Source organism: Lethenteron reissneri, chromosome 21, assembly GCF_015708825.2.
Source record: "Lethenteron reissneri isolate LAM-NWPU_2019-01 chromosome 21, ASM1570882v1, whole genome shotgun sequence".
Classification (NCBI taxonomy): Eukaryota; Metazoa; Chordata; class Hyperoartia; order Petromyzontiformes; family Petromyzontidae; genus Lethenteron; species Lethenteron reissneri.
Window position 1 is genome coordinate 8,727,685 of NC_083799.1, and position 25,914 is coordinate 8,753,598.

A 25,914-nucleotide genomic window follows, 5' to 3' on the forward strand; every position below is an offset into this window, starting at 1 on the left:
GTAAAAGCACAAATAGGACTTTTGCACATTGCGCATCACAGGCACACCCACGCCAGACGGCTTGACGTGGGCAAGACCGACGGTTACACAACAGCGAGAGCACAGTCCTTTTAATGTTTCAAGCAATTTATTTATTTTTTTTACTCGCCACGGTCAACGCAACAATTGATGCCCGCACACGTAAGCCACATACACACTGTACAACGTCGCTCACAAAAAACTTTACAGATTCATACGCGTTGCATTGCAGATGCTCTGCTAAAATTGTTTCGAAAAGCAATATTTATCAAAACATTTTTTTAAAATGTAATGTTGATTTAGAAAATCCACAGTCCGTCAATTGTAATGTTGGCCATACTTAAATTTGTTTTTAAAAAAATGTGCACGTTTGTGTTGTTTGATGCTCTCTACGTGAATTAGAGTCAACAGCAAGGACTACTCTCTGGCTCGGCTGCCGATTCCACCGTTTGCTCTAAACGGATAGCGTTGTTCGACTGGAGTCTCTGCGAGTCTTCTTGAGAGCTCCTGGGCAGTTTGCTGGCTGTGGGTGCGAGAGGAAGAAAACACCATCAAATGTACAGGGTGGTGCAGATGTCTTGTGACCCCTAATTAATTATCTAAAACTTCATAAAAAAAATAAAGTACAGTTTATTCAAAACAGAAATGAATATGCCAAGGAAAATAATGTTAGGGTCAATTAATTGGGGGGTCACACAACATCTGGATCACCCTCTGCACGTACCTATGTCACTTTGTTTTAAATTACATAGTCCATGGGCCAGAGAAGACTTTGGTATCATCTATTAGCACAATATTATCGGGACATAATTAATGAGATGGCAAATGTGAGCGAATTAGTTGATAACCCACTTATTTCAAATGGTTATCACGCAAATCACTTTTATTGGCCACATAAAGACATTGGGACTGCTAAAATGAAGACAGTTGGGGAGGTACCGACAAATGAAATATCTCGTCTGGGCTCATGGACTAACATGCTTGAAGGAAAGAAGAATGAAGAAAATAAAGAAGAAATAAAAAACAAGTTTTTAAAAAGTCTAAATTGTAGTTATGAGATGAATAATATAAAAAGCTAAAGGTGCAACCCTCCAATTCTTTGCTCTTGTCATTACTCGTAGAAAGGCCTCCACAAATCAATCATTGCCCCCGACTGGCAGTCTTATGCCCCATACTGGCAAACATGCATGGATCTTGTATTGGTTATGAAAACCCCCGTTTAACGTTCGATTCCATGTCCTTTTTCAAGCTAAGGTGCTAAGTCATCTATTGCCCAGATCAACAGCCGCCCCTGGGGGTGGTCTACCCCTGCATTCTCCTGGATGAGCAGAGGCAGGGGAATTTATGAAACTTTCTCAATCTTTGAATGGATAAGGCAACATGCGGATTGCATGTCTAGCATGCTGACCATTAAGCCGTGGTAGCATCAAAATGAGTTCAATATTTTTTATTTTGTTAGTTCTAATGTAAAACAGGGCTTGCTCTTCAAATTACAATATCATACTCTTATATAAGCGCACACAACTTTATCTGTGATGAACGCTGCACTTTCCGTCGTTTTCATGCAGGGGGCGCTGCAAACCTACGCGCCCATATAATTGTATGATGTCAGGTCATGCACAGCCCCAAACCCAGCACGAACTCTCTCCAGAAGTCGTGGCTAGCAGACCTTGACATTATCATTAAAGCTCATGAACATATCGCCTTTGCGCAAGAGATAGAATGTACAACCGATTGTCAGTCCACTGCTGGATAAGCCCCACCCCCCCCCCATGTTACGTTGGTCGTGGGGACAGTTTAAGTCTCCTCACCCATGCTTGTCAGTGTGGGTTGGAGAAAGGGTGGGGGGGGGGGGGAAGTGAGGGAGGGGGGGTAAGGACCGGTTCACGTAATTTATAGTTTCCATATATGGAAGCACCAGAAAGTTCTGAATGGGAAATTCATCTTGTTGACGTCAATCTGTTAGCACAATTCGAATATATATAGAAGCAACAGAAATAAAACACAAGGGAAATCAACCGGTGTAGAGAATGACGTGTGAAATGGGTTAATAACTCTACCCTGCTCTCTTCATACAGTTTATCTCTTCGTCAATAGCTGTCCGAGGTATGCATTACAGTGTGACAAAAGATAATCCGTTTACATTACACTCTGTTATTTACACGTGGACCAGAAACAAGGACACTAACAAAGGAAGAGGAACAAAACTTTTTCTTTCAAGTCAAAGAAACACGAGAGATTATTGTAATTATGCTGAGAAACATTGGGAGGGACACATGGGTTAGAACATGTATGCAAGTTAATGACATAATACTAACTATATTCTTTGGGTCTTTCGGTAAAGACACGTAGATATATAAAAAAATAACAATATCACGATGTTTCGATCGCAACACAAGCAATTGTCACCTGATGAGAGGAATCTATTTTGGCGATGGACCGATGAAATCAGCTCATGTGCAGGCGCTAGATGGATTGTTACATCATAAAACCGTGAGAGAAAGTGATGTATTGGGGAAGAATTAATGCAGCAGTGGATAAATCGCGGCCACTGCTATTGCTGCTTCGGATGATGATGATGATGATGAATAGGCAGTGGCAGCACTGACCCAGGGCATGGAAAACATCCTGCACGTTCATGGCAGTGAGGGCCGAAGTCTCCATGAAGAGGAGTCCCAGGTCCTCTGCATACTGCTTGCCAGCCTGCATTGCGCACGTACGCAGAAGCATTGGGTACAATTTGGTGCGGGACGTCTGGTCACTTTGAGCTTTAATGTACACAGCCCTTTGTCCATCCACTGCTGGAAGGCCTCCTTATTGCCTTGTGCCGGCAGTCAAATGCCGTGTCGGCAGTCAACTGCACCTGTAAATGTGCGCGTCATATTGCAATGGGGGATGTCAAATCTTAGAACAAGCTCATGTAATAGGTCATACAGTGTGTACCACCCTCACGTATATATATCATAATAATAACTTACATTCCTTTGTCAAGTCACTGCTGGATGAAAAGTCTCCCTGCGTCATGAGTCATGGGGGTTGTGTGACCATAATTTACCACGCTGGTAAACGTGGGTAGATGAAAGAGGGTCCCAGAACTGGTTTAGACATCACTTGCCACTGACGTCAGTGGTGGCTGGGAATCAAATGTATGTAGCCTCACCACTCTGCCACCGTTCCACCCTGGAGTTTTAATCTTGTTCACATATATCTTCGATTCATGGGGACACATACACAATGCTGGAGAGGAGGATGACGTGTGGAGACACTTGTGCAGTACCGAAGCAATCGAGGGAAATGGAGTGTGCAGGCGGTGCAACTGCACCATGACTCACGAGCCAGAGGGGCCCAGGCGTCAGGCTACGAAGAGGTGGGGGGGAGGGGTATTGGAAAGGGGGCCCCATGTCGTTCCTTGCCCCACAGCCGATGCCAACAACGCTACGCCACTGTGCATCGGCTCGATTAAAACAGTGTATTACTGGTAGGAACCTCTTGGTTACACCAACCCACAGGGGATTATTCTGTCCATCTCTCCGTCGTGCATCCAAAAATGGGAGGAGTGGGGCTGGGTGGAGAAGGGAGGGTGGGGAGGGGCTGGGTGGGAAGGGTGGGGAGGGGCTGGGTGGGGAGGGTGGGGCTGGGTGGGGGGTGAGAGGGGTGGGGCTGGGTGGGGAGGAGCTGGTCACCCCGTGGTGCCCTTGTCAACGTTTAACCTACTCAGGCCGGCTTGTGCCCGCCCTCACAGTCGGCCATATTTGCGGATTACACCACGCCGCCGTTGACCCTGGCCATTGACCGAGCAACCCAACGTTCCTACCAGCTCCCTCCGCAGGAATGTGTTAAGAGCTGTGCCAGGTGTGGTTATGACAGTATAATATTACATTTATTATTGACGAGGATATCTGACAGCAAATGCCCTCTTTTTTACGTCCGTAAATAATTTGGGGGATGTGTGGCAAACACATTTTTTTCTTTTCAAATGACATAATTTGCAATCCTTTAGATTCTATATGTATGAAACCTGGCCAAACCAATAGAAGGGGTGTCAAAAACATGGAAGCACAAATATGAAAATGAACGTTGCCCTGATAACTACCCATCAGATTCCGTACTGCTACTAAAATATTTCCAGGGACAAACACATTTTCCAAAGCTTTATATAATCCATGTTCATGCATGGTTTGTCTTCCTTGATTTGCAACCTTTCTGAGTTCAATATCCCTCGACAAGTCCGCAGGCTACCGCACCGTGCTGAAGCCGCTTTCATCTCACCTCGGTTTCCAGGTCCCTCTTAGCTTCCAGGTCTGCCTTGTTACCAGCGAGCGCAATTACGATGCGTGGAGGACCCCTCCTCTGCAGCTCTTTCACCCACTCCTGAGCTCTTACAAACGTATCCTGCATACCCAGATAAACGGTGGAGCGGCGGCAGAGTGGTTGGCACACTTCACCGGCGTCTTGTCAATTTCTGGCTAACGACTAACATCAGTAGGCAGGCCCGGACTGCCCTATGGCCAGTCCGGGCAAATGCCCGATGAGCCGGTCCATTCCAAGGGCCAGTGGGCTGGTCTGTGTTGGGAAAATTGCAAATATGCTCAGAGTAAAACAAATGCATAATATGTTTTTGTTAAAATATTTTATAACCTCTAATGTGTACACTTCATTGCTTATGTATTGCTCGCAGTGCACATTAAGTCCCATATTCGGCAGCCCCAAAGATTCTTCCTAAAGGGGTCCCATTTGTTTTGTGGACCCAGCCAAAATGGGCCAATGAGATCGCACCGCGAAATAACACGAATATGTCACATCACAAATCTAGCTCCTATGCACATTGTCGCACAGCCCATAAATTAAAAAAATATATTGCCCATAGCAAGAATTTGGGCAGGTGTGTTTACAAATGCCTGGGATGATTTTTTTTTATCTGAGCTCATTTTGCCTCTGAACCCCTTGAGCAACCCACACTCGCCAGCGTGGTGAAGTATGGTTCAAATAACCTTCACTCCTGACATTGAAAAACAGCTGCAAGTTAAGTGTTCTAATAACACTGCAAAAAAAACAGACACCCATCATAATTGTTATAATCATCGTCATCATTGTCATCTCATATAGGACAGTTCCATTAGGTTACCAGCAACTCATTTGAAATGAGTTAACGTATTATACAGCTTTGGAAAAATGGTCAATTTGATCAACATCGTTATGACACTGGTACAAAGTATCTTATTCTTACAAATACGACCATGGCATTGCTCAGCAGATTGGGCACACTTCACAAGAATATCTTGCTTGCATCTTAACAATAATACCCAAACACATGCCAACTAGGGATAAAAAGGGCGCTTAAACCCTCCACTTAAAGAACAACACCTGTAGCTATTTAAACTTCAGCTCTTTTTAACAAAGAAGGAAAGGTGTGCCTTATGAGCAATGCATTAGCTGTTGCACTTGAAAATAATTGAGGCAGTGGAGGTGAAATGTCATGAATTCAAAAACGATGGGATTATATAATGGAAGGCAGCGATAGCTAGGTGTGGTGGCACTCAACGGCGCTCGTCCTGACAACGTATTGACCTTGAACTTGTTCAGACGTGCACCACACTGGTCGGGTTTGATCCACCGTCAAGCAACCAGAAGTGGCTCTTTGTCAACGGAACTCTCTTGGAAATCTATCCTCACGGGGGCATCCCATCGTCACTTCATTTTCTACATAATTTTACCCTAACTTTACCCTCATTTTACTATAGGGCATCATGCCATGAGATGAAGCATACATTTCCATCCCTCACAGGGCAGTGCAACTTATCTGTGTGAAGAGAATAGTCGACGGAAGCAGACATCTGAGATCCATTCCATTTCAATGTTGAATGTTAATGTGCAATTTTATTGCGGGACTCTGTTGTCTTGGGTGTGGTTTGGGACTGTACTTGCTGTTGTTTTGCTACCTTGCCCAAGCTTAGGAATTGGTGTACAGTACTTATGTATTGTGAACTTGTATACTTAATCTATCTTATGTAATTATGTTTGGTGATTTGTTTTCCTTTTCTACACTTTGCACTCCGCTCGTTTTTGTTGTTGTAACTTTCTGACCCCATGCCCCTATTGGACATCTGTGAAAAAAAGCTTCATTAGCTTTTCGGATTTCTCCAGATTGTGATTCTGACCTCTGGTTCACACAGTTAGGGGGTGGGGGGGGGGGCCCTTTCCAACTCTCTTCCAGGGACAGTAATGTTTGTCACGTGACAGCGAAGCTGATCGTTTTCTCAGAGGTCTAACTCCTGAGCCACGCAGCCACCTCGCCTTCCTACAGCCAATCAGCAGCAGCAGCAGCAGCAGTTCTTGCTCACCTTCCTGGTGATGTCGTAGACGACAATGGCAGCCTGTGCCCCGCGGTAGTACATGGGCGCCAGGCTGTGGTAGCGCTCCTGCCCGGCAGTGTCCCATATCTCAAACTTCACCGCCGTGTCGTCCAAGTGCACCACATGGCTTGTGTAGGCCGCTAGACCGGTCAACAGACAGAAGTTTATCATTATCATCATCGATCATCATCGCTGAATGTTGATACAGCACCTCCCACGCGGTACATCTCAAGTTGTCCTGCGGCAGGGGACCCCTAGCGACAGCTGTCCCATGCATTGAGGCAGAAGTTGAATGTAGCACCGGCCAGAATGTGGGCATTGGAGTGCTGGTAGGAGGTGATGTGTGCTATGTGTTATCCAAATTACGTCATTTTAAAGTACAGTAATGTAAAACATTCGGAAAATGTTGGACCATTTTGGAGGCACACACGGCATACATTTTAATTATTTAACGTAATGGGATTGTTTAAGTCCACCGTGAAGTGAACGGTGCATAATGTTGCGGTTAATACGCCAATAGTATTAACATGGGTGGCTGCTGGGAACAAACCACAAATCTCTGCAGCAAGGGGCAATTGTGCTCCGACTGGGCTATGATCATTATCACTATCAGTCCCTTAGCTGTTGAGATCATGAGGGCGTCAGTGATTAGTTGACAATAAGCCGTCTCTACATCATGTGGTCTTTTGCGAGCTTCACAACGTTTGTCCCTTGATCTCGCAGAAGTTAGATGTCGGAGTAGAGGGTGCGCAGGTAGGGTCGCCACCTCTAAGGGACAGAAAACGGGACACATCATGGGAGGAAGAATATCTCACCGTAATAGGGGAGTACTACAACTGACAAAAATCAGGAATCTTAAAATAGGATGTCCTGGGAAAATCAGAAAAGGTAGCAACCATCTGCACACGTCATACTACGTGACTCAATTTTTATTCTTTAAATGGTGTCAGTTTTGTTGCCAGATAAAAGGGTAAAAGAGCAATTATCATATTTTGCTATTGGCAAAGGAGGTTACAATGGTGTCACAATGATATGTAAAGTGAACAATGCAGAACAATGATGAACGGGATGGTAATGTATTGTATCGTGTATACAATCATTACCTGTTAGTCTGGTTTGCTTTGCCAACCTTCTCATATATTGGGCAATGAACTATGGTGTCTACGCAGAATTTCAAATCAACAGCTAAATAACAATTTTCTCCTTACATGAGCTACAATTATTTTTGAAAGAAAAATAAGTCGCTATGTAAAATGGTGGTTTAAAAACGGAGTAGGATAAATATTTGTACAGCCACTGGCCTTGCTGTACTACCGTTTATATGACATGGATCAACAACGTCGACATTGACCAAGACAATGGAACAGTAAAACTGGCAGATGGAAAGAGGGACACGTGGTTCAGAGAACACATGCAAGGTAGATGCATTGTATCAACTGTTAAGAAACGTAGGTGAGCTGTGACAGGGGATGATGACCGGTGGTCGATAAAAATGGCATTTTCAGCCATTTAGGGAACGCATCCGAGATGACGTCCATTGCGGAGATGGAGGGACGACGTTACATCGTGTGCAGGAACTAGATGAATCGTCGCATCGCGAGACTGTGAGAGATGGTGACGGCACAGGGAGGCCTTCAGGGGCGCCACAGTGGCGAGATATTAACTCCCTCGCCTGATATGCAGGAGGTGATGGGTTTGATCCCGACCCTGACGCCTGTATATTTTGAGTTTGCATGTTCTCCCTGTGGTCGTGTGGATTTCTTTTTCCGGGTCCTCGCATTTTTAGAAACATGCGTTTAGAGCATTTGACTGTTATGAAATGTCTACGTGATAAGCCACATCGTTGAGCTAGCATTTGTGGCCAGGTCGCTTCTGAAAAAGAACTACAAAGCTCAGTGGGCCTTACCTGGTGAAATAAAAAATAGTTATCCAGCAATGGATAGGTAATAGCCGAGGACGACAACGATGGACTTCTATCCTGAGGCCCACATTTGACATGTGCTTGCCTCCCACAGTGGGCTCCTCGAACGGCTGGAAGGTGTTGGTGGCGAGACGGTGCAGCAGGCTGGTCTTCCCCACGTTCTGCTCTCCCAGCAGCACGAGCTTGGCGTGCTCCATCGCTCCCCTCCTCGCCCGCCCTCCTCTTCGTTGTCCCTTCTCCCGTCTGCGTGCTGACCTTCAAGAGGCATTCACTCATGTCATCAGTATTTGGCTGCTACACATTTCCACGTGAGAATCCACTTTGTAGATAACTTACATTAGGCTTCACATCCCTCCAGTCAGACAAGTCATGGTATCGATTGGCGGGCACCTCCGATTGGCACGGTTGGCTACGTACGGTGTGAAAGAAGTTTAACATACTGTACATACATGCTTCATAACCAGGTGAGAGCCAAATTGAGACCGGCTACCATTCAATAGGCAACACAGCAAACATTACGTGGGTGGAACGATGCGTCGCTTAATGTCGATTATTAAGCTGGCAATGTACACCGTGTGGGTCACGCGTCGTGGTGGGTAATATGACCATACTTCACCAAGTTGGTCAGTGTGGGTTTGAAGGTGGGGAGTGTAAAAGTTGACCCCTACAGCAAAACATTGGATGTTGATGCACTGTCCTCTGTTGCCCACCACGTCCCCCCGGAAGCAGCCGAAATCAACCGGTTTGTGTCGTGTCGGTGGTTACCCATTTTTCTTCTTTCACCAGGTAAGGCCCACTTAGCTATATAGCTCTAGTCCAGAAGTGGCCTAGCCACAAACGATAGCTCAACAAAGTGGCCTATCACGTGGAAATTTACGGCAGTCAAATACTCTAAACGCATTTTTGAAATGTCGAGGGAAAAACCTGGAGGAAAATCCACGCGACTACGGCGAGAGAGAGACATGCAACCTTCAAATATACAGCAGGCGTCAGTCGGGATTGAACCCTCGATCTCCTGTATACCAGGCGAGGTAGTTAACATCTCGTCACCAGAGCGCGGTGATGATGATGGTAGGTGGTCGAATCTAATGACGGAATGTCAGCAAGTCTGTGAACACCGTGCGTTAATTAGAAAGGGTGAGGTGGGAGGACTCCAGTACTGTAGTTTAATGACAGGTAAAGCAAGTTCAATGTTCAGGCAGCTTAAAAGCAGCTTCCCACATTTATGACCCACGATGCTCGGTATATGTAGTTTGCATGACGGTAAATCGCTTACGATGAACATGTGGGGGAATTCAGCATGCCTCCATGCCAGCTCCGGCACCACACGCCAACTCGAATTATAAAGTATGAACCAACACTCACGAACATAACATAGAGGTCGTGCGCCCCAATTCCTTACTACACTCAAAAGCACGTTCAAATAAGTATTTAATTTAAAAGTAAACACACGAGTCATTGTATTCGCATGCAGTATTTGGGAACTGTATTTTTCGCTTACGCAAATATATACACCGTTACAAAATCCCTCTGCAAACCACTACCTTATAATGGACAGGTAATTTTTTTTGAAGAACGTGACCTTTATTGGGAAACTGGGTTCTTCAGTTAAGAACAAAGTACAGTAGCACAACTACATGTGGCATAGAGCATCGCATCAGTTCCCTTTGAATGTTAACATCCGCAAGTGCTATAGCAAGGACGACGGCGTCACGTAGGTATAAAATAAAACAGTCTGCCTCAACAGCAGATCATGCTTTCCCACCTGATGACGGACGCTTGTGTTGCGCCCAAAACGTCGTGATCTATTTAATTTTATACCTACGTGACTTTACCGAATAAACCAAAGAGTATGGATTCCTGCAGTGACGAAAGCTTCAAATCAGGATTGTCACTAAATTGTTTTACAATGAGAAGACTTCCAACAGCCCCGTATCATACCGTGTCAACTCATACGGGTTAGTGGTTACCCTGTATTCCTGTAGATGAAAATTTAATCGGCAGGTCCATACGGCGTACAACCGTTTCAATACGGTTAACAAAAATGCGCGTCCATTTGTTTGCGTTTCTCCCTTGTGATGGGACTTTGTCGGACGAACGTCGAGACTTATATGGGCACGAGGTGACCAATAAGGTCTGAATTGGTCTGTAATAAGATAGAGCACTGACAAGGGGTTGACAGGTGTGTCGTATGATAACACCACCACGCCAGGCGCAATGGAGATGTTGTTACCAATTCGGAGGGCAGCATTATAATCACACACACTCGTGACACCTACAATCTGCCTGCGTTCACATTCCTGTAGGGTACAGTGTGGGTGACAACTCAGCCGCGCGGCCAGAGCCAGTGCCTGGAGGCGTTTAGAAAACAAAAGTCAACACGAGCGTCCGAAACAAGCACAAAAAACAAGTCCTGCTTTGACACACATCGCTTCACTCGTCACGACCGCCACCTGGTCTACGACTATACGACATACACGCGCAGTTAAAAAAAAAGTTTGATCTGAACAAAGACATTCAATTGTATTCGTTGTAAAATTGTTCGACGCGAGATTTTAAAAAAGAGACGACCTCCCAAATCGACTACAAGCTTGACCAGAAGACTCACCGCCGCGTGTTAGTTCTCCATCGGTAAGCGTCGCTGCGTGACACCTGGCAGATCCCACGCAGTGGCCGCCCTCTCCCCTCTGCCCCGGTGGCGGTGACAGCTCCACCCAGCACCTCCTCCCAGCCACCCGCCGCAACCAACCGAGCAGCGCACGTCTCACCTGGCCACCAAATCTGATCTCTCTCTCCCCCCCACCACACAAACCCTCTGTGAAACCACCGATCTTGCGGTAAACACGACCGACAAAAAAAACTCGCTTCACGTGCATCTCGGTGTTTTTTTTCTTTTTTCTCTACAACAAAGTTACCGGACAGCACAAATGTGCATGGGTGGGAGTGGTGGAGAAGTGGTTAGCATACTGCGATGTGAAACCCGGCATTGAGTTGTTGGATTCCTGGGCGTGAATAATTATGTCTATCCATTGTCGATCCACTGCTGGAAGAATGCCCTCCCTCCCCACCGCCCATCCCTCTTCGTTCAGTGCCGCTACCGTCCATCTCGCTCCTACACATGAACTGATCCCATCGCCCCTACTCCCGAGGTGGTCGTCCTCATTACGTTCACACATTTGGCTGCCATTCCGTTATCAGTCTCGGCCCTCGACCATTATCCCGTCTAGATATATGTCCGGCCAAAACCCAAATCATTTTTTTGTTACTATAGATGTCTCAGACTTGTGTTTGTTCCAGATTCGTGTTCCCCTTTTTCTCAGCGTAAATCCAAGCATGCATCTCATTCTTCTTTGTACACTTGGACGTGGTTAACATTGTGCGATATTCATCAGTCATGCATCCCACCACTTCCTTCAACCTGTGCTGACCAAAGTGGTGACATCAAATCCCATGACCAACACGGTTGAGGCCTTCGATCAACACTAAATTGAGAAAGGGACGTTAATAATTACCACCAAACCACAGCCACACTCGTTCCTCAAAACCAACCCCGAACGCGCGTTTCACAGCCCCCTTTAAACCCTCCATCTCCGCCCTCCTTCCGAATCCACGTGTCTCGCGTGCCGCGTGCATGTGACGTCAGTGCCCTTTAATCCCTTGACCCCCCGTCTTGTGTATTCCCGTGCGTGCATGTGACGTCAGTGCCCTTTAATCCCTTGACCCCCCGTCTCGTGTATTCCCGTGCGATACTCTTAGGTTTTTTCGGTAAAGTCACGTAGGTAAAAAATTTCAATTAATAAAAGTAAAATAAAACAAATTAAAAAATTCACGTTTCGAAAGCAACACAAGCTTCCGTCTTCAGGTGGAACCGTCACAGCCACGACAGCTGTATCAAGTTAATTTGTTTTATTTACTTTTATTAATTAAAATGTTTTACCTACGTGACTTTACCGAAAAAACCTAAGAGTATGAATCCTTGCAGTCACGAAAGCTTCAAGTCTAGAATTCCCGTGGGATGTTGAGTGCAGGGAGATTGTGTCTGTGTGGTGCGAGTGTGTGAGGGTGGCTGGGACATCCCCTCCACCACGGTGCATGCATTTAATGCTCAAACATATATATGGGCAAATGTTACATGCAAGGTTGTTTTGAAATTGAGTGTTTGGTAAAGCTTTCCTGGATAAACCGTAGCCTATGAGATGTAACCCACGGTGTTCGCATTGATTTTGGTGCTCCCGTGATGGTTGTAATATTTGCACTCAACCATCTAAATGCATGGTTGCTGCGAATAGGAAAATGCCCTGAAATTTGGAAGGCAAGATGTTTGTATTAGTTTAATTATAGTTTCTATGTACACAGCCAACATGTTAGTCGCAGCCTATATGAACAATAATTACTATATGATCGATCCACGATTGAAGGCTCCTCTAAGAATCAACCATGTCGAACTTGAGACAGAATTGACATTAACAATGCACAAATGACACAAGCAAATCTACTTAAAAGATATTGACTTTTGTAGCTTTCCCTTCATGTATACCGTCGGAAATGCACATCGTATACGGTTTGTATATATATACTTACCTGCAGTTGCGGGCACAGGCCCATAGGGGGTGCCACCCTGAGCTGGGGAAAGTCAGAGAGAGAGCTGGACCATTGAGGGGCCGGGTTCTCCTCCCCAGACCCCAGGTGAGGGGTTGGGGGGTTCTTCCAGAGCCCCCTGGAAGGTTCCAGAAAAGGGGCGGTACCGGGGGCAGGGAGTCCCCGAGAGGAGTATACGAGGGGCACCTCTGTGACAGCTCGGGGCAGTGTTCCGAAGACGAAGAGGAGACCAGCCTAGCTAGGACCCTGGGACCCGACGTCCTTGTCAGGGCCAGGGCCAGGCCGAGCTCGGGACCAGTGGTCAGGACCCGTACCTTGGCTGGGTCGGGTCAGTTAGCCTCCCCTAGGGCACAGTTAGCCGGAGGGCTGAGAGCCAGGGTTACTAAGTGTGAGGGCACGCTAGTCCGGAGGCTGTACCTCCCGAGATAGGAGTTAAGGGGAGTTCTATTATAGTTATAAATAAACCGTGTTGCCTCTAAAGATAACGTCTCCAGTCTCCGTGGAACCCACTACACATGTACATATATAAGTGTTGTAGTAAATGCAATCAAAATCGATGTATTCAGTAATCTTTATTACTATTTTTGTTGTATAATACAGTAACCGAATTTGACAAGGCAGAAGTGAAAAGTATGACAATGAAATCACCGAATATCCCCTTACTATACCCCATTAAGTTGTGATCTGCAGCAATTATTAGTCAGCTCTGTTTAAACATCTAAATGATCGTTTTGTAGTACTGCACACCAACACGTGGAAATTTTATTGGCAATACAGCACTTTTTTGGAAGCGTTTGGAAACCACCATCCTTACCAAAGTTCCTCCATATACGAAAATGCACAAGTGTTGGTTATTTTGTAATCAAATGAAAACAAGGACGCAAATATGCTTTACGTACACGACAAACTCCCCCTACTGGGAAAAATGTCATTGCACTCGGAATATGTTGCTGCTGGGTTTGTGAAATGTCATAATTATGGCTGCATATGCTGTTGATTTCAAGGGTTTGCAGCTGATTTTTAAGAATGCTGCAAGATCTGCAAAACAGTATCTCAAATTAAGCCAAAGCTGCCCTGCAAACGGTATCTTTAAAACATACAAAACATTGCTTTATTCCTTAATTTTTTGTTCAGTTGTAACCAGCTCTTAATGATCACAATTAATTGATCACATTTAAGGTGTCCTGCCAGATGCGAGGTGACCTGGATACATAAACCTTCTCGGATAGCAATCAACCCTAGACATCTACCGAATCCAGGCTTGTAGCAGATTACAACTTTCGCAAAGAAAAAATACCCACAAGTATTAAATAAGCATTTTCTCAGATCACTTAATCAGTTATCCACTGAATACAATTCTCTGCACACTCATTCAGGACCGGGATTCTTCAAACCCAGGATAAACAGCATGTAATGTGCAAGGTTAGATCCCAAAGGCAACTAAGATATTATGCAGAATCATAGTTTGAACAATAGGGATAAAACATTTTAAATGCTATAAATATTTGTCATTTAAAATGCACCAATTTCCAATCACAGGGATTTCAATAAAAATTTTGGACATAAGAGCTCATGCATATATGCGAGATGCCACAATTAGTTCACTGAACACATCAAAATATCCTCGGTGAACACATTTTCATAAAACCTCAAACCAAATGTAGTAAACTAAAGCCTATGTATTCAGTAATAAAGCAGGAAAAAAAACATGAATGCTAAAAAACACTCTCAGCTCTACAGCCCATCTGGGAACAATAAGAATAGAGGCAAAACTGTGTTGATGAAAATTAACAAATGACAACCTTGCAGTATGGGATTCCAAAGAATGTCAGTTGTCTTTTTAATGACGTACATAATTTGAGCCAAGTAACATTTCTCAACATAAAGTGTCAAAAGCGCAAAATGTTAACAGCACATCGTCATTTCCATAAAATGAAAAATGTACACATGTATAATAAACGCGGCAGCTGATCTGTTTTTACCCCCAAGTGTATATTGCCTTATCAAAAGCATCACAAATTTCTCAACATTTGGGTCCTGTTCTTCACCACAAGCACAGGTGTGCACATTACCCTGCAGGCCTTAATCACACAACCATGTCATACTATCCTATTTACACATTACCCAAGACTTCCACGAGAAAAAGAGACTTGTGAATGCAAACAGAAAATAAGGGAAACAAACCTCACCATTAAATGTTATACCAAAATCAAAAGAAAATACATCTGTCAATGACAACAGCCCTGTTCAATATTTTATGTGCTTGATCTGCTTAAAAGAAATACGTAGCAAAAATATAAATGGTTAATAATGGTTAGTGTGCGCATGCATTCTTATCAGGGTTAGAATGAGTGGGCTGGCATGGGTTCCAATGGGCTAGCCTATGTTAAAGCATCACATAAACAGGTGTGATCTGATGTCAAACCTGGCATGCAGTTTCGTTTATCAACGCCAATGGAGGAGTATACAAGGTTAGCACTGACAGCTAAAGCAATGTGTATATCACAATGCAAGAAAGTTAGCAAGACGAGTGATAATACAGATTATACAGTGATGTTATAACAGAAAAAAGCTATTTAACACCAAGCACTTCTCGATCCATGTAATGTGGTGAAATGTTTCATAGTAAGGTTCTTAGTGCCTTTAAAACTATGCTAATTAGCAGCATACACATATAGGTCTATTTGGGCAAATTAAAACTGTTGTTAAAATTAACATTTGCATATTTTGCAGCTACAGATCATGCTGCATTTGGCCTTCAACAAAGTATGCAGATATTTCCCTATGTTGGACATACACCATCAGCACACAAAAACATCATAAAGCGAATTACATCTTCACTGCTGTCAATAAAAAAAACACTTGACAATATTTATGGACCAAGAAAAGATATTATTGTCAAGTTGATTAATACCATAACTTTCAATGCTTTAAACCCAAGAAGGCCGGCTATGATTCTAATGTGAACTAAGTGCCATATTTAAACAGGAGTTTCATTAAGAGCCAGGCCGGCCTAAAACCGTTTTGAATATAACACTACATTTTCTGTCACGCGTTCCCAAATATAATCCACAGAAAGAATACAACAGAAAACAAACGTTACCACACTGGAGAGGGGCTTGCGAAAAACAGTGTGTGCAAAATGTTATGGAAGTGTTTACAACCGAAGGAACAGCCAGCCATAAATGTACAGCAAATACAAATCCAGGAGAGACCCATCAGTTAGTTGCAGCAGCTACTGCTTGTTTGAGGTGTGGGTTCGATAGATATAGTGTTCCTGCCGGCTGGATTCTGCTGCTCATTCTTTGGAAGCTTCTTGGCTAAAATGCATGAAAAGGGGAAAACAGCAACCAGAAGAAACATTTTACAAGGCAATTAGATTATTAGTGACAGGAGATAATTCTAGATAGAAACAAACAGTATAGGTTGTGGCTAGCATTTTTAAAATGGGGAAGACTACGAGATAATTAAAATGGTGAGAGAGCAGCAAATCATTCCTATGAACAAACAGGAGGGGTGGTGGTGCTCACCGATAGCAAGGAACACTTCATTCACATTCATGGCCGTCTTGGCTGATGTCTCCATGAACAACAGTCCATTTTCCTCTGCATAGCCCTGGGCCTCCTGCAAACAGAAATGAACATCCATTCATACAAAATAGTTAAAGTATTTCTGATGAAATGCCACAAATGTAACTGAACCAGTGGCATCAAGTCCAAGCTTTTCCATTGCAGCCCTCACCTCCCCAGACCCACATCTACTGAGGTTCTTCACTCCATATTGGTGAATTGTTTAGTACCATTACTTCTTACTGCAGTGTCGCAAGTGGAGATGTGTTTTGTTAACTTCTTCGATTTCAATATATGTAAGGTACATTTACAACATGTGGTGTCCTGCTTGTGTCAGATGCATCACTTCACCTCAAACTCCACGATCCTTTGGCTGGCAAGGTCAGCTTTGTTTCCTGAAAGAGCGATCACAATGGTGGGGTTCGCCTGTCGCTGCAGCTCCTTTACCCAGGTCTTGGCTCTGGCGAATGAGTCCTACAAATCCATAGTCATTGGGACAGCGGCTTGATAAGAACTTTGTTGAGAAAGCAACAATTAAGTAACGTCCTTCCTTAACTAGGTAAAGTCATAACTGGCTGCGATGCTTCCATCCTACCTGCCTATGTTAGCAGTTATTTCCGACTCTATGAGTTACATTACCTTGTCAAATGTCTTTACATTAACAAGCTACATGTCTCTCTAACAAAGCTGCCGCTCCCTTTTCCTCGATGCGGCGGTGGTGCTCGTTGTATAATAGGCTGAATATCTCTCATTAACACAGCCGCTGCTGCAGGAGCCGTCTCACATTGACATGCTAATCTCTAATCTCGAGCAATACAATGGCTTCTTCAGCACCGTAACCGTGGGGTTACATTAACAGATTAATATGCTAATCTCTAGCAACACAATGGCCGAGGTATACCTAGCTCTGCGATCTTACATTTCCTTGCAAATTCCATCTCTAGCCCCGCCCACTTACCCTTGGGTTATACCCATCTTAAACCTATATAACCTTTGGCTGCAGAAGCTCTACGCTTTCGTTCTTTCGGTAAAGTCACGTAGGTAGAAATAAAATAAATCACGACGTTTCGATCGGAACACAAGCAATCTTCATCAGGTGGAACAACCACAGCAAGAAAATACTGAAGTAGGCGAGATAGCTGCCGTGACAAGAGGTTATATAGGTAAGAAAGGGGGGAGGCAATGGGGGAGAGAGAGAGGGGGGGGCTGCTTGAGCACTAGGGGAAGAGGATGTGAGGCTGGGGGGGGAAGTGGGGGGGCTGCAAGTGGGAAGCTGAGTGTGGGACACGGGGGGGGGGAATAAAAATGTACTAGTAAACGGCAGGTAGGATGGAAACAACCACAACCAGTTAAGGCATTACCCTGGTTAATAACACCCTTCCAATGATTGTTCAATTTGTATCCATCTTCTTGGTTGAAGTTATGTCTATGTTTATATATGTCTGGATGGCTTCATGAACAAACCTTTGATAGTAGCCCGAAGGTTTGCAGAGTTCCTTGGTCTCGGAAAAAAGACAATATCATGCGAGCCCACAGCGTTATAACAATGGTCAGCTACGGCAGAGGTATTGGTTCTGCCGTGTTTCAGATCTGCCTTGTGTTCGTGTGCAGTAGCTCTCTCGCGATATTTCTGCCTGCCTCAGCAGTCTGCCTGCTGTATTTTTCACCTGAAGACGATTGCTTGTACTGCCACCAAAACGTTGTGATTTTCAAATTATTTTATTATTTTTCTATCTACGTGACTTTACCGAAAGACCCAAGACCCAAAGAGTATTAAGTGGATAGTTTAGCATTTAAGGGTATTTCCTAACGAGAAAGATCAGTTTAAGTGCACAATTTGAGTCCAGCACCTATTTTTTTTTTACCATGAGAACTATATTTACAGCAGGGCTAGTGGTAATTAGGTTCCTCAGCGGTTGAAGCTTTGAGTTGGCACGACCGAGATCCTAAGTCCGAATCTGGGTAGCCACGTACGATTAAAATGGGTTCTCAAATCTAGTATGGTTTCTACCGGGTCACAATAACGGCACCAAAAAACCAGTCGTTAAATTTGTTTATCTTTTTCCACTAAACGTGGTAAAATTTGAGCTTTGAAAATGAAGACAAATGGTTTGATGGACAATCAATGTAGGTATCTCTGTAGAAGGGCACATGAGAATATGTAGTGCTCTCTCAAGCGGATAAAAAGGTAATATAAAAGGATCGCAAAAGTACATCCGTAATATCTTCTTCCACAAGCTATTCTCTAACACAGGGTGATGTGCTGCTTTGCAAGTTTGCTATTAACTCTTTTGTCTCATGACATGACAAGAGCACAACTGGAATAAAACTGGGGGAGAGGTGAATTCCTGATGTGCATACAGCAGAAGCAGCAATTGAGTGTACGTAGGACCTGGTTGGTGATGTCGTAGACAACGATTGCGGCCTGTGCCCCACGGTAGTACATGGGCGCCAGGCTGTGGTAGCGCTCCTGCCCGGCCGTGTCCCAGATCTCAAACTTCACAGTCGTATCATCGAGGGACACAGTCTGCGTCAGGAATGCCGCTGCGGTCAAAGAGAGAATGGAGTCTTACCAGCAGCTAAACATTTTATGGCCATCATGCAAAACCAAAACAAAGCTCAAGCATCACCAGTGTAAATACTACAATCACTTAAAACATATTTTTTTGTAAATATTAATTATGTTTGTAAATATTTATGGAAACCTTACATAATCATTATCATCAGACGAGGTCTATGTACTTTGGATGGACTCCGCAGGCAATTGCTATCTCAGTCTTGTGATACAACAACATAATGTTGTTCTAAGACACAAGCAATTTAATTGCTCCATCTGCCCAGTGCCACCTACCCGGGTGTGTTCCCACCTGCCATCATTACAACCCTACCTCTAACCCTAGAAGTGTGTCCTGTCAAAGACCACTTAACTCTTCTTTGTGTACTTTTCAGCTTGGAATCCTGGAGTGCTTTTGGAATTTTTTTTATTGGAAAGAAACATATCAATGTGGCTATAGAATAGTTTTAATCACTATATATGCATCACATACGTGGAAATGCATTAATAAAATGCTAAAAAGTAGAAAATGCACAAAACCTCATATTTCGCAATCATTTCAAACACCACCTTTGCTGTTGAAAAAGTACAGGTTTGTCAATTAAATGGTTTACATTGGTGCACGTGTAGAGGTGTTATTCTGCACTCCCCATATTGTCAGCGGGTAGCATCACTATTGGGGCAACAGGGGGCGGAAGAGTGACTACGCCAATGTTAAAGGACTATGGCAAAAGGGGCCAACGGCAGAGGTCGCAAACGGGTTTTGATTCCTTACCCGTACCCATACCCGGCCGCACCAGGGTCGCAAACGGGTACCCGTACCCGGCCATACCCATACCCTACCCGTACCCGGCAGGGTAGGGTACGGGTATCGGGTACCTGATTGCGACCTCTGGGATGAAGCCATGTTGCAGGCGCGGGTGGGTTGATTCTAGGAACTTGAATTGTGAGAAGAGACAAGACGTTGGGAAATGAGTGACAAACAGTTACTCATCAGTGACTCACGGTCTACCCGTACCCGGCCGCACCAGGGTCGCAAACGGGTACCCGTACCCAGTCGGGTACGGGTAGCCGGGTATCAGGTAGGGTACGGGTATCGGGTACCCGGTTGCGACCTCTGGCCAATGGTGATCCTTGGGATAACGGATCCTGGGACACAATCCCCAAACCCCAGGAGGGGGGACTGGGGGATGATGTCACCCTTCCAGGACCTGGTGGAAGGTTCTGGAAGGAAGGCGTGGCCGGGGCGGAGCAAGCCCTGGACCTGTATATAAGTCGGACCTCTGAACGATCGAGTCAGTCACTTCCAAGCTGAAGACTGAAGACCTGGGCTGAGGATAGGACCCTGGACCCCAAGCTCCGCCGTCCTTCTAAGGGCTGGAGCTGAGTGAGGCCAGTGGTCAGGACCCGAAGACCCTGGCACGGTCGAGTCAGCGTAGCCTCCCCTAGGGTCCCTAGCCGTAGGGCTGGGAATTAGCGTGGTCCCAGTATTATGGCCCGTGTAGTCCAGAGGCTATACCTCCCCAGGTATCGGGTGAAAGAAAGGGGCCACTACCCCTTTGTGTTAGGGACCCTGTAAGAAGTATAGTGTTAAATAAACTAAACTGTTGCCTAAACTGGTGTCTCCTCTAGTTTCTGACCCACTACACACACACCACAAGAGGGTATAGCAATCAATGTATGTACTGTATGTATGTAGAACTTCTTTTACACCGAATGTAGCCAAACATGCTAATCGGAAGTACGAGGGAAGGGCAAAAAAATAAACACAAAAAGCAGTTTGAAAGAAATTCGTTTTCAATCTAGATTTAAAAGTGTATAGCTCCATTTGCTTCCTAATATCGGAAGAGCATTCCAGACAGCCGCAGAAGCGCATCTGAATGCGCGTGATGCAGTGACCGTCTTTGTTCAATGGTTGGAAAGAAGCCACTGTGAGGAAGAATGGAGTTCGCGAGATGGTTAATGCTCCTTGACGAGATCAGCAATTTCGTGGTTCATTTGCGATTAAGCACTTTGTGTGTCACGAGTTCAAACTTCTTTCGCATCGTATGTAGCCAGTCATGCTAATCGGAGGTGATAAATACAGGAAATTAAAGGGAAAGTACTGAAGATGACAATAAAACAGACATATCATATTTATAAAATTGTTACATTGTATGCCTCAGTGACATATGGCTTTGACGTCAATTGATAGGTTAATTACTGTTTAATTCAACAATTATTTCATACATTTAAATTGGCGACATATATTTGGTCATGATAAAATTAAAAGGTATTGTACTTGTGCCTTGCATTAATTTATCATCACAGAATTTTCCACATTACAACTGAAGACTGAATTGTAAGCCAGGGACACTAAATCAAACCATAAATAGCCTGATGCTAATTAATGCACACCTTTACATGTGTAATGCGCGATTTCCGCAACACGTCGTGTAGAGGGTACTTCTTTTATTACTCACACTGAGCACAACACAGGCCAACACTTATTATTCTTCCTCACACTGAGTACAACACTCGATATTAACGTCTCTACTGGCTACACACAGCCGATCACTCGGCGTGGTACCCTCGCCCTTACTCGGCCACGCCGCTGTCTGGCGGCGTGACGATGACGGCGATGGAAACCAGGCAGATCTTCCATGTGGCCGGATGACGGAGAGAGATGTCGGTGAACAGCGACACAGCCAGGACCCAGGACCCTTGCCCACGAGCCCCAAACTCCGGGTCCGCTCCCCCTTATATGCACCCAGCCATGGCTAGGCCCCACCCTCTCGTGGAACCTTCGAGCAGGTTCCCAGAGTATCTCGGCTAACCCCACCTGTTACCTTTACCCCAGATACACCTTCTTCCCCGATTGGTTGTTACTTCTGTGCCCGTACCCGTGAATCCCTTCCCAGGCCAGCAGGTGTCACCCCCACCTCATTAAAAAAATGGCCGTCCCAGCTAATACTAACGAAATTACAGGTAAGAACACCCCTGTACAACACTAAAGTACAGTTTCTTGGCGTTCTCTGGTCTGACACTGGTGAGACTAGGCCCTAAAGAAGGCTATATCTGGTGTAGGCCAATCAGTTTCAAATACATTGCAAATAATATTATCAGAGCATGTTTGTTTGCATGTTCACCACAAGTCCGTGTGGTTAATGCAGACTTGATTCCTTGCAAAAGGTTGCTATTCGGTCTTAGTTTTTCATACTTTGATACTGGCAGAAAGGTCCCATTTTGATCATTATTTCATTATAGTGATGGAATTTTTATTTTGGAAATTATATTGACCAATAAACCAGATACACATATCTGTATTTAGAATAAAATTATGTTTCTTTAGGTCATCCAAGTGCCAGCTGTGCACATTATTAGATGTGAACGGCAGGCAAGCGTTATACAATAATAACCCTCATCCAGTGAACAGAAATGTGGTGCACGCATGTCTCACCACCGATGGTGCTCTCCTGGAACTCGTGGAACTGTCCCTTGACAAAGCGCAACACCAGGCTGGACTTCCCCACGGCAGACTCGCCTAGCAGCACCAGCTTGAACTGGCACATCTTGTTGGTGGCCGACTGGCAATTGGGCCGGCTGGCCGACCCACGGTTTGCCATGGTGTTGCTGCTACTGTGTGGCACTGCAGGGAGGGTGCGCCCAGATTTATCCGAGGCCTCGGTGGCAGAGATGGTATGGGAAGGGGTTGATTCAATACTGCACACGGACAAAGCAAACATAAGTAATAAGAATCGACTGTCATCTTAAACCAGTGTACCAGAGATGCAACTTCTCATCAACATAACTTTTTTTCCATCACAGCAATAGGAAGTACATTTCAAGGACTAGAAAACAGGAACCAAAACGAATTATTTAAAAGTAAGCACATGTAAAACCCCAGGAGAAGCAAAAACGAATTCGATAATGCTGTACAGGAGGGTACTGTCTCAAGCCACACTGTTAAACATTACTTAATCAGTAGCGTTAATCTGCTCACGACACATTGGAAAATTAAACGACCTAAATTGTTTCAACACTGAAGCACAAGTAGTGTTGAAGCAAATACCATTATATGTAATAATCTATGGGTGGCATTTAACTTGTACAAAAGCAGTAACTTACCAAGATGAATTACTGGTAGTTTTTACGTAAAAATGTAATTGATGATGTCACCATGATAATGTTACATCGTACTTTGTTCAGGACGACTTTTTTGCAAAGTATATAAGGATTCAAGCCACCTCTTGTAATCCTGACTCGTTTCCATTACAGCTTACAATTATACTCTGAAAATAATGACCACATCTGGCACTGCGTCCACAGCGTAGTGTTCATTTAACAATTAGAAGTATTTTTCATTCGTAAAGGGCGGCACCGTATAACCGGGTGACATCATCATTATCATCATCCGGCTCCAATTGACTGTGTGCACAGACCTCAACATTAACAAACAGTAACAAGGACAGGAACACAACCAAGGAGAAAAGCTGACACCCACGAGGCACTTGTAAACAGCAGTACATTACATATGTATCAAGCAACATTGTCGCTACTGAAGGAGGGGAACAGGCGCCAGCCACCACCTTCCCGACTTCTAGATCTCAGACACGGGAGACAGGATAAACGCGTGAGAGGGTTCGTCGTGTCGCCTGAGATTGACGAGTGCCGGCGTGAAATCACGAGGAGGAGGAGGAGGCTAATGGGACACGACATGCTTCTCTGTTGTGCGCCTAAATGGTGGCAGCGTTTGCACGAGAGAGCCGTCGACTTCTCACGCCGACGACAGCAGCAGCAGCAGCGAGGTCACCTTCTGGCCGCGTCGTCCACCGCGTTGATGTGAACGAGCAGGCCGACGAGGTCAACTACGACCCACGCCGACCACCCCGTGGGGTCCAAGGCCTCCTGCCAAGTGACGTCACCCGGGAATGCGCAGCTCGGGCTGAAGCAGCCCAGGCCGCAGCCACAACAAAGCAGACAGGGGACAGCTACCCCCCAACATCGCGACCACCCCCCCCCCTATCGATAACACAAAGTTGTTAAAATCGTAACCAACCCAATCGCAACCAACCCAAAGCAGGGCCACACAATGCCAGCCCCACCGCGCCGCCATCTTCTTGGTTCCCCAACTGCCGCCGCCGCCTCAGCCTCGGACTCTCTCGCGCCGCGTACCAGCAGGTGTCAGGCTCGGGGTGGGGGTTCACTTGGAGATGCACCGCTGCTGTTGTTGTTGAGCTGTTGTTGTAGCTGCTGTTGTTGTTGTAGCTGCTGTTGTTGTTGTTGTTCTCGGATACGCGGCTGATCGCGTCTCTCGCCGCCGATGAGGTGAGGTCGGGCTTTGGGAACCGGATCCGGGGCGAGGCAACGCAGAACCGGTTCTCCGTAAGGATCCGGTTCGGGTGGCGGTTGCCACGGGGAACGCAAAAACCACGGGAGCCCCGGGGTCCATCCCCTTGGTAACAGGCCCCGCCCCCTACCAACGGTTGCCGTGGCAACCAGATCAGAGCCGGGGGAGAAGTGGATGCTGGTTAAATTGTGACGTAAAATTTTGACTGCAGGAATTCGTATTCTCTGGTTCTTTCGGTAAAGTCACGTAGATAGAAAAATAATAATAAATAAAGTGAATACAAACAAATGCGAAAAACAAAAAAGCAAAAGAAAACCCATTAATGTAGACTGTAGCCTGGTTCTTAAGCCGGTGAGTGTATTGGCAGTCTAATGTAGACTGTAGCAATAGTTCCGATTTAAAGCTTCCGTGACTACAGGGATTCATCTTCTTGGTTCTTACGGTAAAGTGACGTAGAAGGAAAATAATAAAATAATAAAACATAATAAAATAACCAATAAGATGTAGCAATAGTTATTAAACCGAGTGAACGCACTGGCAGTTTATAATGTCGACTGTAGCCTGGTTCTTAAACAAACGTAATAACCAGGCTACAGTCTATATTATAGATTGCCAGTGCACTCACTCCGATTAAGAACCAGGATACAGTCTACATTAGTGTTTTTATACTAAAAACATATTTTTTTTATTCACATTTTTTGTTTACGTGACTTTACCAAAAGAACCAAGGAATATGGATGCTGGTTACCAAGGAAACCAGGGTCCAAACACTGAACCGGATCTGAGAATTATAAAATCCTCGATTAACTTAACATGCCCGGTTATTTTGGAAAATAATTATATTGACCAATAAACCAGATACACATCTGTCTTTAAAATAAAATAGTTGTATTTAGGTCATACAAGTGCCAGCTGTGCACATTATTAAATGTGAACGGCAGGCGTTAAACAATAACCCTCACCCAGTAAACAGCAATGTAGTGCCCACGTGTTTCACAATGGTACCCCCTCCTGGAACGGTCACCCCCCCCCCCCCCCCATAGTATAGGAACAGGGCCTCTGGTTACTTTGGGGGAAAATATCGATGGAGGGGGATTCTCAATCACAGTCATCGCCTAAAAGGTAACGTCGTGAAATAAGGTGGATTGCCGGGTGAGGCTCGGGACGACTGTTGCCCCCCCCCCCCTCTTCCACAGACTAAAATCGGGACATTTCTCAGTCTTGGTCCATCAAGACCATGCTAAATACAGGACTGTAATACAGTTCAAACACCAGCGGTACCAGATCTCGCTACAAATAAATTCCTGGCACCCGAACACCGATGCCAATTGTCGTTAAAGTTGCCACCTACCCGAAAACAAGGGAGGTGGCAGCTCTGTCCATGAAGCAATTAGTGTAAGTCTAGGCAACACTGGTTAGATGGGGTCGAGACGCTCCAGACCAGTCTCTTTATGGATATACTAGCGGGAAGTACCCGGCGTTGCTCGGATCTTATTTTTTTTTCAAAACTATTCTTAAAAATCTAACAGCAGTGCATCCTGACTGTGGTGGTACCTGCTATGATTACAGCA

General features: G+C 45.0%; 2 protein-coding genes across 3 annotated transcripts; both read right to left on the reverse strand.

Annotated features, from left to right (window-relative positions):
• Nucleotides 1-108: 108 nt before the first annotated feature.
• LOC133345181 (ras-related protein Rab-5C-like) lies at nucleotides 109-11,032 on the reverse strand. 2 transcript variants are annotated; one of them, XM_061555724.1, is made up of 6 exons: nucleotides 10,901-11,031; nucleotides 8,378-8,547; nucleotides 6,360-6,511; nucleotides 4,288-4,410; nucleotides 2,628-2,721; nucleotides 109-541 (listed from the first exon to the last, which is right to left on the reverse strand). In XM_061555724.1, the coding sequence occupies exons 2-6, from the start codon at nucleotides 8,487-8,489 to the stop codon at nucleotides 423-425; spliced, it is 600 nt and encodes a 199-aa protein (XP_061411708.1). In that variant the 5' UTR covers nucleotides 8,490-8,547; nucleotides 10,901-11,031; the 3' UTR covers nucleotides 109-422. The 2 variants fall into 2 exon arrangements, with proteins under 2 accessions (XP_061411708.1, XP_061411709.1); XM_061555725.1 differs by lacking the exon at nucleotides 2,628-2,721 and having other exon boundaries at nucleotides 10,901-11,032.
• Nucleotides 11,033-13,448: 2,416 nt separating this feature from the next.
• Nucleotides 13,449-24,419, reverse strand: LOC133345184 (ras-related protein Rab-5A-like). Its single transcript, XM_061555726.1, has 6 exons — nucleotides 24,169-24,419; nucleotides 22,454-22,716; nucleotides 18,853-19,004; nucleotides 16,812-16,934; nucleotides 16,422-16,515; nucleotides 13,449-16,211 (listed from the first exon to the last, which is right to left on the reverse strand). The coding sequence occupies exons 2-6, from the start codon at nucleotides 22,617-22,619 to the stop codon at nucleotides 16,114-16,116; spliced, it is 633 nt and encodes a 210-aa protein (XP_061411710.1). The 5' UTR covers nucleotides 22,620-22,716; nucleotides 24,169-24,419; the 3' UTR covers nucleotides 13,449-16,113.
• Nucleotides 24,420-25,914: the final 1,495 nt, after the last annotated feature.